Source organism: Oncorhynchus kisutch, linkage group LG18, assembly GCF_002021735.2.
Source record: "Oncorhynchus kisutch isolate 150728-3 linkage group LG18, Okis_V2, whole genome shotgun sequence".
Classification (NCBI taxonomy): Eukaryota; Metazoa; Chordata; class Actinopteri; order Salmoniformes; family Salmonidae; genus Oncorhynchus; species Oncorhynchus kisutch.
In genome coordinates, this window is record NC_034191.2 from 15811041 (window position 1) to 15825369 (window position 14329).

Genomic DNA, 14329 nt, shown 5'->3' on the forward strand with positions numbered 1-14329 from the left:
TTGATAGATTCCTCTGCTAACTACTCAGTATGGTTTGATAGATTCCTCTGCTAACTACTCAGTATGGTTTGATAGATTCCTCTGCTAACTACTCAGTATGGTTTGATAGATTCCTCTGCTAACTACTCAGTATGGTTTGATAGATTCCTCTGCTAACTACTCAGTATGGTTTAATAGATTCCTCTGCTAACTACTCAGTATGGTTTGGTCGATTCCTCTGCTAACTACTCAGTATGGTTTGGTCGATTCCTCTGCTAACTACTCAGTATGGTTTGATAGATTCCTCTGCTAACTACTCAGTATGGTTTGGTCGATTCCTCTGCTAACTACTCAGTATGGTTTAATTAATAGAATCCTCTGCTAACTACTCAGTATGGTTTAATTAATAGATTCCTCTGCTAACTACTCAGTATGGTTTAATAGATTCCTCTGCTAACTACTCAGTATGGTTTGGTCGATTCCTCTGCTAACTACTCAGTATGGTTTGATAGATTCCTCTGCTAACTACTCAGTATGGTTTAATTAATAGATTCCTCTGCTAACTACTCAGTATGGTTTAATTAATAGATTCCTCTGCTAACTACTCAGTATGGTTTAATAGATTCCTCTGCTAACTACTCAGTATGGTTTAAAGATGCCTCTGCTAACTACTCAGTATGGTTTAAAGATGCCTCTGCTTACTACTCAGTATGGTTTAAAGATGCCTCTGCTAACTACTCAGTATGGTTTAAAGATGCCTCTGCTTACTACTCAGTATGGTTTGATAGAGCCAAAACCAGAGTTGGACTAATCCTGGATCTCAGGGTGTAAACTGTGCAGGATTAGGATTAGGTTAATGGGGATTAGGTGTCTGAAAGTGGTTCTTGGAGCTCTGTGGATGTTGTCATCTCACACTGATTTGTAACAGATTTGAATCAAATAAATCACACTTTATGCTTCAGCTCCCCCGTAAACGCAAAGGTATCATATGACATTGGAAAAGGTATCCTCATATGACTTTGGAAAAGGTATCCTCATATGACATTGGAAAAGGTATCCTCATATGACATTGGAAAAGGTATCCTCATATGACATTGGATCAAAAGTGTAATTTTCAGCTTTCACCTTATTAAAAAAGGACACTTCTTTGGGTAGTGGCTTTATACACCAAAGAGTGCTGTAAGTTTTTACCAAAGACAGTCCATGAAAATGTTGGTTACAGAGTGGCGGAGGCTATAATGACTGCAGGTATTAGACAGGGAGGAATGTGAATGTGCGAGGAGTGGAGGTGGAGACAGGGTTCACCTGTGAGCTGAGCTCTGGTGCTCATTAATTGGCTGTGGTGCCTGCTGTGTCCTGTCATACCACTAGTTGGGGGGTTGGGGTAAATTTATTATCTGCACTAAAGAGTCAATTTGTCAAGACCTCAACTGCTCTGGGCTGCTGGGGCTGATGAATAGAGGTCCACTCTCACTACCCAGCCCTTTACCAACATCTTGACACACACAAACACACACCAGGGAGGCTACGCCTGGACATAAACCCACAGGAGAGGCAACTGGAGAGAGGGAGAGCAAGCAGGATTGATCCATCTACTATCAGTCCGTCCATCATGTCTGTTAATACCAATTCTGACGTTGCAGTTGGCACCTTCAGTTTATGTAGATAGATACCCGAGGACAAACGTCTGCATTGGTTTAAACCTGTCCTTATGTCAACTGGTGAAACAGTGAACTTGACTGATTGAAAAATAACTAAGTTACTTCACATTTAGTCAATATAGGCGTAGTACAAAATGACTCCAATTTATTGTTTTGAATGGGGAAGTGCAGCTCTTGACCTTCAGTCCAGCAGGATGTTTACAGTATCATCAAGGTGAGTAAGGTCTGGTGGGGAGAACTCTGAGGACCAATAGCAGGCTGAGATAGGAGAACTCTGAGGACCAATAGCAGGCTGAGATAGGAGAACTCTGAGGACCAATAGCAGGCTGAGATAGGAGAACTCTGAGGACCAATAGCAGGCTGAGATAGGAGAACTCTGAGGACCAATAGCAGGCTGAGATAGGAGGACAGATAGCAGGTTGAGATATGATAACTCTGAGGACCAATAGCAGGCTGAGATAGGAGGACCGATAGCAGGCTGAGATAGGAGGACAGATAGCAGGCTGAGATAGGATAACTCTGAGGACCAATAGCAGGCTGAGATAGGAGGACCGATAGCAGGCTGAGATAGGGGGACAGATAGCAGGCTGAGATAGGAGGACCGATAGCAGGCTGAGATAGGAGGACCGATAGCAGGCTGAGATAGGAGAACTCTGAGGACCAATAGCAGGCTGAGATAGGAGGACAGATAGCAGGCTGAGATAGGAGGACAGATAGCAGGCTGAGATAGGAGAACTCTGAGGACCAATAGCAGGCTGAGATAGGAGGACAGATAGCAGGCTGAGATAGGAGGAGAGATAGCAGGCTGAGATAGGAGGACAGATAGCAGGCTGAGATAGGAGAACTCTGAGGACCAATAGCAGGCTGAGATAGGAGAACACTGAGGACAGATAGCAGGCTGAGATAAGAGCCATTTAGTGTTTAGCAACAGGATGAATCATCTGATAACAGGGGACCACGTGATGGACGTGGTTATCAACCTACTACCTCTGACAGAGCCAGACGGCAACCAGCAAGTCATCACAGGTTCTGGGAGGGATGAAGATTCCCTCCCCTCCCTTCCCCCTCTCCCTCATTCCCTCCCCCTCTCCCTACCTCACTGATAAGCCTTACCTTATGATGACCATAAAGTGCAAGTAATGAAGATGGTTCAATGATAATGTAGAAACAATACAGATGTAATTACATGGAACTGACCAAATTGTTGAATATCTCAGCGGTATTCAAATAATCTATAATGACTGTCAGCAATCGTGGCTTTTCGAGTAACAGATGTCCACAAGACTGTCAGATTTCTCCAGCACACATAGTTAATTTCATTTGGCAGCAACAAGAACACATGTAATGGGTTAATGATTCATATCAACATCATAGGTCTGTCTGTCAGTCAGTCAGTCAGTCAGTCTGTCTGTCTGTCTAGTGTCCGTCCGTCCGTCTGTCCGTCCGTCCGTCCCAAGATAACACAGACATCTCCAGACCCAGTCCAAGTGCGACCTGTAATTAGAAACCATCGTGTCTGGAGGGGGAGATCCTAGTTCAGGCAGGAGCATTCCTGACACAGCCCCAGCAGCCCAAGGAGAATCAGTCCTGCTCTGCATTGCCACGGAGGCTGAAATGTGAACCCTGACCTCTATCCCTGCAGGCCCTTGTTAAAGCGGTACACTGTTTCCTCACACCAATGACTGACGCCTGCAAGAGTTCCCACCACCACCTCTACCACCAATCTCTCTCTGCCTCTCTCAAGTCAATTCAATTCAAAGGGCTTTATTGGCATGGGAAACATATGATTACAATGCCAAAGCAAATGGAATAGACTCTCTCTCTCTCTCTCTCTCTCTCTCTATAACAGCTCACTTAGCACCACAGAAAACAAGGATACAATTCAGGAAACCAATCAGCAAGAGGAATGAGCCTGAGGGCTCAGAAATGACAATGTCCTCTTCAGATACTGAGTCTGACAGAGGCGCACATAAACCGCCCTGAATTTCAATCACAGAGCATTATGTAATGCTTGGTTTTATTGACCTCTGTGTTTGCAAGGCAAAATATAAATCAAACCTTTCCCCTAGCACCGTGAACATCTTTACAAATTCCCTTTCAGTTACCAGATTTTTATCCAGTCTATCTGCTTAATTATTATCACTATCATACCCAGCCATATCATTTCTTCATTTACTTCTAAATTCATGATCTGCTGAAAGAGTAAGTGTTTTAACGCATATCAGGCAGAATACTAACCATTAAGTACAGGAAGGCTATAATATTCTGCCAGGTTTTAGATGTAATTACATCGGCCAACTGAAGCTATAATCCACTGAAGTCAAAAGGAGACTGGAAGTCATAGCTGTTTCTTTCATTAGTAGCCTACCTTTCATGAGTTTAGAATCAACTGGAATGACACCAAAGTTACATTCTGTGAAACTGCTTCATGTTGCAGTTAGAATGAGATGGCAAAATACACTACATGGCCAGTAGTATGTGGACACACCATCAACATTTGTGGATACTGCTTTTTCAGCTACACACGTTGCTGACAGGTGTATACAATCGAGCACACCGCCATGCAATCTCCATAGACAAACATTGGCAGTAGATTGGCCCAAAGTGGCACCGTCATAGGATGCCACCTTTCCAACAAGTCAGTTCATCTGCCCTGCTAGAGCTGCCCCGGTCAACTGTAAGTGTTGTTATTGTGACGTGGAAACATCTAGGAGCAACAACGGCTCAGTCGCGAAGTGGTAGGCCAAACAAGCTCACAGAACGGGACCGCCATCTGTCCTCGGTTGCAACACTCACTACTGAGTTCCAAACTGCCTTTGGAAGCAGCATCAGCACAATAACTGTTAGTCTGGAGCTTCATGAAATGGGTTTCCATGGCTAAGCAGCCACACACAAGCATAAGCTCACCATGTGCAATGCCAAGCGTCGGCTGGAGTGGTGTAAAGCTTGCCGCAATTGGACTCTGGAGCAGTGGAAATGCGTTCTCTGGTGTGATGATTCACGCTTCACCATCTGCCAGTACAACGAACGAATCTGGGTTAGGCGGATGCCAGGAGAACGCTACCTGCCCGAATGCATAGTGCCAACTGTAAAGTTTGGTGGATGAGGAACAATGGTCTGGGGCTGTTTTACCTGGTTCGGGCCCCTTAGTTCCAGTGAAGGAAAATATTAATGATACAGCACACAATAACATTCTAGACAATTCTGTGCTTCCAACTTTTGGCAAATGTTTGGGGATGGCCCTTTCCAGTTTCCACATGACAACGTCCCCGTGCACAAAGCGAGGTCCATACAGAAATGGTTTCTCGAGATTGGTGTGAAAGAACTTGACTGGCCTGCATAGAGCCCTGACCTCAACCCCATCGAACACCTTTGGGATGAATGGGAATGCTGACTGCGAGCCAAGCCTAATCGCCCAACATAAGTGTCCAGTGTTCTAGTGGCTGAATGGAAGCAAGTTCCAGCAGCAATGTTCCATTATCTAGTAGAAAGCCTTCCCAGAAGAGTGGAGGCTGTTATAGCATCAAAGGGGGGGACCAACTCCATATTAATGCCCATGATTTTGGAATGAGATGTTTCGACGAGCAGGTCTCCACATCCACATTTTGGTCATGTAGTGTACCTCACTCTGGGATGTGTATGAGGAACTGACCTGGAAAGTCCAGCCAGCAGTGTTGTGTGGCTGTTATGTCACAACTGCTCCTGAGATCACTCCTTTGCTAAAGCAACACAACGAGAAAGTCTGACGAGACACAAACCAAACAGCAGCCAATAGAATAAAACAAGTATTATGTCTGAATTATGGATTGCTGAACAATATCTTTGATTTCAAAATGCCACCAGCAAAATGGTGTATGGATGAAATGAATGCCACATTGTATATAGCATTTTCATTTAGACAAGTAGAACAAGTTCCTACAGCACCACACAAAGCTACACATTAGTTGCAACAGAATAAGAGTAGTTATAAGACAGAATGTAAAACTGGCCACCCATCAGTATCATGTCCAAACATAACAGAAATTAGCTGGTGTAAGTACGACACTAGTTACCACAGCCACAAAGTCACAAAGCCCGTCAATTCCTACATTTTCTCTTCTTAAAATGTGATTTTAAACTTAATCCTAACCTTAACCCTTACCTTCAGTACATAACTTTGTCACAGTGCTAACCTTAATCCTAACCTTAACCCTTACCTTCAGTACATAACTTTGTCACAGTGCTAACCTTAATCCTAACCTTAACCCTTACCTTCAGTACATAACTTTGTCACAGTGCTAACCTTAATCCTAACCTTAACCCTTACCTTCAGTACATAACTTTGTCACAGTGCTAACCTTAATCCTAACCTTAACCCTTACCTTCAGTACATAACTTTGTCACAGTGCTAACCTTAATCCTAACCTTAACCCTTACCTTCAGTACATAACTTTGTCACAGTGCTAACCTTAATCCTAACCTTAACCCTTACCTTCAGTACATAACTTTGTCACAGTGCTAACCTTAATCCTAACCTTAACCCTTACCTTCAGTACATAACTTTGTCACAGTGCTAACCTTAATCCTAACCTTAACCCTTACCTTCAGTACATAACTTTGTCACAGTGCTAACCTTATGCCTAACCTTAACCCTTACCTTCAGTACATAACTTTGTCACAGTGCTAACCTTAATCCTAACCTTAACCCTTACCTTCAGTACATAACTTTGTCACAGTGCTAACCTTATGCCTAACCTTAACCCTTACCTTCAGTACATAACTTTGTCACAGTGCTAACCTTATGCCTAACCTTAACCCTTACCTTCAGTACATAACTTTGTCACAGTGCTAACCTTAATCCTAACCTTAACCCGTACCTTCAGTACATAACTTTGTCACAGTGCTAACCTTAATCCTAACCTTAACCCTTACCTTCAGTACATAACTTTGTCACAGTGCTAACCTTAATCCTAACCTTAACCCTTACCTTCAGTACATAACTTTGTCACAGTGCTAACCTTAATCCTAACCTTAACCCTTACCTTCAGTACATAACTTTGTCACAGTGCTAACCTTAATCCTAACCTTAACCCTTACCTTCAGTACATAACTTTGTCACAGTGCTAACCTTAATCCTAACCTTAACCCTTACCTTCAGTACATAACTTTGTCACAGTGCTAACCTTAATCCTAACCTTAACCCTTACCTTCAGTACATAACTTTGTCACAGTGCTAACCTTAATCCTAACCTTAACCCTTACCTTCAGTACATAACTTTGTCACAGTGCTAACCTTAATCCTAACCTTAACCCTTACCTTCAGTACATAACTTTGTCACAGTGCTAACCTTAATCCTAACCTTAACCCTTACCTTCAGTACATAACTTTGTCACAGTGCTAACCTTAATCCTAACCTTAACCCTTACCTTCAGTACATAACTTTGTCACAGTGCTAACCTTAATCCTAACCTTAACCCTTACCTTCAGTACATAACTTTGTCACAGTGCTAACCTTAATCCTAACCTTAACCCTTACCTTCAGTACATAACTTTGTCACAGTGCTAACCTTAATCCTAACCTTAACCCTTACCTTCAGTACATAACTTTGTCACAGTGCTAACCTTAATCCTAACCTTAACCCTTACCTTCAGTACATAACTTTGTCACAGTGCTAACCTTAATCCTAACCTTAACCCTTACCTTCAGTACATAACTTTGTCACAGTGCTAACCTTAATCCTAACCTTAACCCTTACCTTCAGTACATAACTTTGTCACAGTGCTAACCTTAATCCTAACCTTAACCCTTACCTTCAGTACATAACTTTGTCACAGTGCTAACCTTAATCCTAACCTTAACCCTTACCTTCAGTACATAACTTTGTCACAGTGCTAACCTTAATCCTAACCTTAACCCTTACCTTCAGTACATAACTTTGTCACAGTGCTAACCTTATGCCTAACCTTAACCCTTACCTTCAGTACATAACTTTGTCACAGTGCTAACCTTAATCCTAACCTTAACCCTTACCTTCAGTACATAACTTTGTCACAGTGCTAACCTTATGCCTAACCTTAACCCTTACCTTCAGTACATAACTTTGTCACAGTGCTAACCTTAATCCTAACCTTAACCCTTACCTTCAGTACATAACTTTGTCACAGTGCTAACCTTAATCCTAACCTTAACCCTTACCTTCAGTACATAACTTTGTCACAGTGCTAACCTTATGCCTAACCTTAATCTTCAAAAAGCTTTTTTTGTTTTCAAGGAATTTTTCAGATACAGACAATGTTGACTTTGTGGGTGTGGTAACTAGTGAACACCACAGGCTATCGTCAGGACAAACACTGCACCCCAACCTCCACAAGGTCCACCAACGTCTGTCTGAGTGATGAGGGCCTCCCACAGGAATCACTGTGATAGGTCTGCATACTGCACACGGTTCAGTCCGTTCAGGGTTAGAAAGCTAGTCCGCCCTCTCATCCAGCCCTGAAAGTCGACTGTTTGCAGACAGTTTGCAGTGTCACCAGCACTGTGGAACCTGATGTAATCTTCAGTAGGCGGTGATTTTTAATGGTTAGATATTACTGCACTGTTGGAGCGAGGAACACAAGCATTTCGCTTCACTCGCAATAACATCTGCTAAATATGTGTATGTGACCAATACATGTTTATTGTATTTGATTGATCATGCTGTTCATGTAGGCATATAGGCCTATCAGCACTTTGCATGTTATTGTATGATTTAGTTGGTCTGAAAGAGAAATAAGAACAGGGACTACAGTACTTGAAACTACCATCTGAAGCTCTTGTTGTTTGAAGTGTATTTAATTGCCACTTCTGTAGATTCATTCATAGTCTATTAATTCCTGAATTTTCTTCTGATTTTAAAATGTGTAGGCTTATTTCACATTATATCGCCTAGCAAACGAAAACGAAACAATGTGCTGTCTACACCCCTTGCCAGTAAAGAAAAAAACTAACATTTTGCCCCAACACTGATGTTAAATGTTTAGGTTTACAGTTCTGTTTCACACTTTCATCATTTACTGAAAATGATAGACCTAGGATATTTTTCTTACCAACGAGGGTTGGTACAATTTATTATCATACAGTATGGTCTATAATGGATAGATTATGCAGTAACATTAGTTGTGCCATTCAATTACATAATATTAATTTTATATCCATACCAAATGTCCGACCCAAGTGACCTGTCTAAATACAAAGCATCCTGGGAATGATCAGTTGCCTACCTGAGCACACATGGAGAATTCCAAGTAAAACCGCAATCCCAGTAGAAGTTGGCGACATTATTCAACGTTTCTCGTCTGATATGGCTTGATTTATCCAAATTATTCGTGAAATACTTCAACAATCCACTCCTTCATAATCTTGATGTCAATTAAAAAACTGTTTTCAGAATTCCGCGAAAATTACTTAATCAAATTGTTAATGATTTGTTGATATTGGCATAATAATGAAATGTTATTCCAATATAGGTGACGTCTCAAACGTAGTATTCCATGAATTGTGGAGAATAAAAAATCTACTGAGAACAAACTACCCGCAAAATGGGAATAGGACGCGCGTGCTCTGCGCTGTATCAATAGTTATAAACTGACGTGATATCCAGAAGCGATGGAAGCAAGTTTCGATGATAGTTTTACATGTTATTTAGCTAGGTAGATGTTTAGAACACTTCTATTGCTTCTTGGAGTTTCACGTCCCGTCTTGCGTTCTCGTTTAACGGGCATCTGTATAATCCAATTCAAATAACCATTTTTCCATTCATATGGATAATAAAGTAAGGAAATTACAGACAACAATCCAGAGAGAAATCACCACAATGTAATTTGTGCCAAAAGAAAATCAGTGGACGTCCGTTGCAAACCCCTCAGAGATAATGGATGCTTGAAGTCACATCATTTCGGTCCGTTTTTGAATCTGTCACTTGACAACGGGAACTTCAAAAGTTGATTTTCTCCGGGTTTAGCTAGGACAAAGTCTGGAGACTGTAACCTGGATCCATTGGTCGTGGATCACTCCTACTTTTCCATAAATTCAGTGGCCCTTGGGTTACTCAAGTTTTGCTCCACAAAATCGTATTTGAGTTTTCGAATCCCCTGTGTGCACCGCGGACCCCTTCACCTCGGGCAGGGGGATTCGAATTCACATGCACCGCGCTTCATTCACTGGAGCTGAATGCCTCGTCAAATAGTATGTGCCATTCTCCCCCTTCAAGAAGCTTACAATTGGTTTTTCCAATTGAAGAAATTTAACCTCTTCCAGGCTGGATTGGAGAGCGCAGCGCAGATCAGCTGTCAACTATTTTCAGTTACGGAGGTGAGTGTTAACATTTATGTATGTAGTCGAGCACACTACAGTTATGGTTGTTATTCACAATTCCCATGCATGTGGTAAACCTGTAGGTAGCCTATGTGTATGAACGGTAGATCTTTCCCTGTTCTTACAAATCTGGATGTTATACTAAGCAATAGTATATAATAATTATTATTATAATATTAACAATAATAATAACAACAACAACAATCATAATTATCACACAAATAATAACAATAATCATATTTATAATAATAGTAGAATATAGTAGGACATAATATACTACAATATAGAATAGAATAGAACATACAACCTGGTTTGGTTGACTTAATATAATATATACTACAATATAGAATAGAACAAACAAAAATACAAGTATTAGCCTAAAACCTATATAATAAAATATGAAAATGAATGCACTGAAGCCGTTGGGCTATCAAATCATGACATGTTTCATGACATGTTTGGATGCAATGGACGACTAAAGCTAGTTCTCGTACAGTAAGACAAAAGAGCGCTGTTGGCAATAGAACTAGTTGTTCTACACTCCCAATCCCATGCTTTGGTTTACTGCTTGGGTGAGATACCAATCTTAATCAGTCAATTAAAATTCACTTTAGGGCCGATTATCCTGGAACTAGGTTTCTCTTAACTACGATCAAATATTATATAATCTACTTTAAAATATGTAAGATTAGCTAAACGAGAAAATCATAACCCAAATCGAATTTACCGTATTTACAGGCCAAAACCTTCAGATAGTCCAAGTGGTATATTATTTCTTGTAGGCCTATTGTTTTTCCACATGATAAGATCAATTATACTCAAAATAGATTTACAAAATGTTGTCATTGTCTTTTCAATGCAGTTTACCATGTTTTTTAGTTTTTTTTTACATTGAATTAATTATAGTGAAAAATAGTCTAGTCTGTGATTTTAGACAATACTCCAGAGATGACAGATATTCATGAATAATGGTTGAATTTGATTAATTTTATGAGTAAATGTTTTATGTAAAAGGTTCATGATTTTTTAATTTTTTTAAAATAATCAAAATAAAACGTAATTTCATAGCCCATTATTACAGAGCCTATAATTTCAGCTCAGGCCCTCTCCTTTGAGGTCGTATTAGTTACCCAACAGCGCCCTCCAGTGAGAGTTAGTGGAACTCTACCATCATGGGCATATCGCCATCTTTATCCGCGATCTAGCCATTATTGACAAAACACAGACTAAAAAAATACAATCTGAAAATGAAAATATATTGATATACCATAAGAACAACTGTAGCCTATCCACCCCTTTGTGTACAATGTGTTGATTTGATTTAGTTATGCCTCATTCTATGTAGGATGAGGAATATAATGAACAGGAGCCCATAATGACATTCAGATTATCTCCTCTATTTCTCAGTCTCATTCATTCCTCTCCATTTAGGTCTCAAATGTGATTCTGGTCTTTTTTTAAAGCCAGTCTCATTGTTCTACAGTGTGTTGCTCCTGCCAGGCTGCCACCAATCCTTTAATTGCCCTGGTTCTGCCACGGGCTGCTCAGCTGAATACTTCCAAATCGAATTTTAACTTTACCCGACGCCAACAGGAGATAAAAGTACAAGACTGAAACATACAGGCGATTATGGACCCTGGCTTCACTGAGACCAGCAACATGGGGTCTGACTGAGAGGACTGGCATTGGGAGAGGCATTCACTGACTGGCTTCACTGAGACCAGCAACATGGGGTCTGACTGAGGGGACTGGCATTGGGAGAGGCATTCACTGACTGGCTTCACTGAGACCAGTAACATGGGGTCTGACTGAGAGGACTGGCATTGGGAGAGGCATTCACTAACTGGCTTCACTGAGACCAGCAACATGGGGTCTGACTGAGAGGACTGGCATTGGGAGGGGCATTCACTGACTGGCTTCACTGAGACCAGCAACATGGGGTCTGACTGAGAGGACTGGCATTGGGAGAGGCATTCACTGACTGGCTTCACTGAGACCAGCAACATGGGGTCTGACTGAGAGGACTGGCATTGGGAGGGGCATTCACTGACTGGCTTCACTGAGACCAGCAACATGGGGTCTGACTGAGAGGACTGGCATTGGGAGAGGCATTCACTGACTGGCTTCACTGAGACCAGCAACATGGGGTCTGACTGAGAGGACTGGCATTGGGAGAGGCATTCACTGACTGGCTTCACTGAGACCAGCAACATGGGGTCTGACTGAGAGGACTGGCATTGGGAGAGGCATTCACTAACTGGCTTCACTGAGACCAGCAACATGGGGTCTGACTGAGAGGACTGGCATTGGGAGGGGCATTCACTGACTGGCTTCACTGAGACCAGCAACATGGGGTCTGACTGAGAGGACTGGCATTGGGAGAGGCATTCACTGACTGGCTTCACTGAGACCAGCAACATGGGGTCTGACTGAGAGGACTGGCATTGGGAGGGGCATTCACTGACTGGCTTCACTGAGACCAGCAACATGGGGTCTGACTGAGAGGACTGGCATTGGGAGAGGCATTCACTGACTGGCTTCACTGAGACCAGCAACATGGGGTCTGACTGAGAGGACTGGCATTGGGAGAGGCATTCACTGACTGGCTTCACTGAGACCAGCAACATGGGGTCTGACTGAGAGGACAGGCATTGGGAGAGGCATTCACTGACTGGCTTCACTGAGACCAGCAACATGGGGTCTGACTGAGAGGACAGGCATTGGGAGGGGCATTCACTGACTGGCTTCACTGAGACCAGCAACATGGGGTCTGACTGAGAGGACAGGCATTGGGAGAGGCATTCACTGACTGGCTTCACTGAGACCAGCAACATGGGGTCTGACTGAGAGGACAGGCATTGGGAGAGGCATTCACTGACTGGCTTCACTGAGACCAGCAACATGGGGTCTGACTGAGAGGACAGGCATTGGGAGAGGCATTCACTGACTGGCTTCACTGAGACCAGCAACATGGGGTCTGACTGAGAGGACTGGCATTGGGAGAGGCATTCACTGACTGGCTTCACTGAGACCAGCAACATGGGGTCTGACTGAGAGGACAGGCATTGGGAGAGGCATTCACTGACTGGCTTCACTGAGACCAGCAACATGGGGTCTGACTGAGAGGACAGGCATTGGGAGGGGCATTCACTGACTGGCTTCACTGAGACCAGCAACATGGGGTCTGACTGAGAGGACAGGCATTGGGAGAGGCATTCACTGACTGGCTTCACTGAGACCAGCAACATGGGGTCTGACTGAGAGGACAGGCACTGGGAGAGGCATTCACTGACTGCAGGCAAATGTGTTGAAGATTATTTTAGAAAGTGAAGAAGGAAAATCCTACAAAACTCAGGTAGCTACAGTTACAATGTAATGTTGTGTCTACTATGATGCATCATCACCCCCTACTCCATCCGAGCATCATCCAACTTGGTGTCCCAGGTCTAAACCAGTCCCTGATGAGAGGGGAACTTGGTGTCCCAGGTCTAAACCAGTCCCTGATGAGAGGGGAACTTGGTGTCCCAGGTCTAAACCAGTCCCTGATGAGAGGGGAACTTGGTGTCCCAGGTCTAAACCAGTCCCTGATTAGAGGGGAACTTGGTGTCCCAGGTCTAAACCAGTCCCTGATTAGAGGGGAACTTGGTGTCCCAGGTCTAAACCAGTCCCTGATGAGAGGGGAACTTGGTGTCCCAGGTCTAAACCAGTCCCTGATGAGAGGGGAACTTGGTGTCCCAGGTCTAAACCAGTCCCTGATGAGAGGGGAACTTGGTGTCCCAGGTCTAAACCAGTCCCTGATGAGAGGGGAACTTGGTGTCCCAGGTCTAAACCAGTCCCTGATGAGAGGGGAACTTGGTGTCCCAGGTCTAAACCAGTCCCTGATGAGAGGGGAACTTGGTGTCCCAGGTCTAAACCCGTCCCTGATGAGAGGGGAACTTGGTGTCCCAGGTCTAAACCAGTCCCTGATTAGAGGGGAACTTGGTGTCCCAGGTCTAAACCAGTCCCTGATTAGAGGGGAACTTGGTGTCCCAGGTCTAAACCAGTCCCTGATTAGAGGGGAACTTGGTGTCCCAGGTCTAAACCAGTCCCTGATTAGAGGGGAACTTGGTGTCCCAGGTCTAAACCAGTCCCTGATTAGAGGGGAACTTGGTGTCCCAGGTCTAAACCAGTCCCTGATGAAAGGGGAACTTGGTGTCCCAGGTCTAAACCAGTCCCTGATGAGAGGGGAACTTGGTGTCCCAGGTCTAAACCAGTCCCTGATGAGAGGGGAACTTGGTGTCCCAGGTCTAAACCAGTCCCTGATGAGAGGGGAACTTGGTGTCCCAGGTCTAAACCAGTCCCTGATGAGAGGGGAAC

The 14329-nt window shown here is 43.3% G+C and overlaps 1 protein-coding gene across 7 annotated transcripts in view; it reads right to left on the minus strand.

Moving 5' to 3' along the window:
- LOC109905862 (roundabout homolog 1) overlaps positions 1-14329 on the minus strand; it is a 524894-nt gene that overhangs the window by 320049 nt on the left and 190516 nt on the right. Inside the window, exon 1 of one of the 7 annotated variants that reach the window (XM_031795453.1) lies at positions 8881-9857. The exons of the other annotated variants lie outside the window; for them this stretch is intronic. Coding sequence (XP_031651313.1) covers positions 8881-8938 — 58 coding nt within the window. The 5' untranslated portion in view covers positions 8939-9857. Of the gene's footprint in view, positions 1-8880; positions 9858-14329 lie in introns of those variants that run through there. 7 annotated transcript variants of the gene reach the window in all.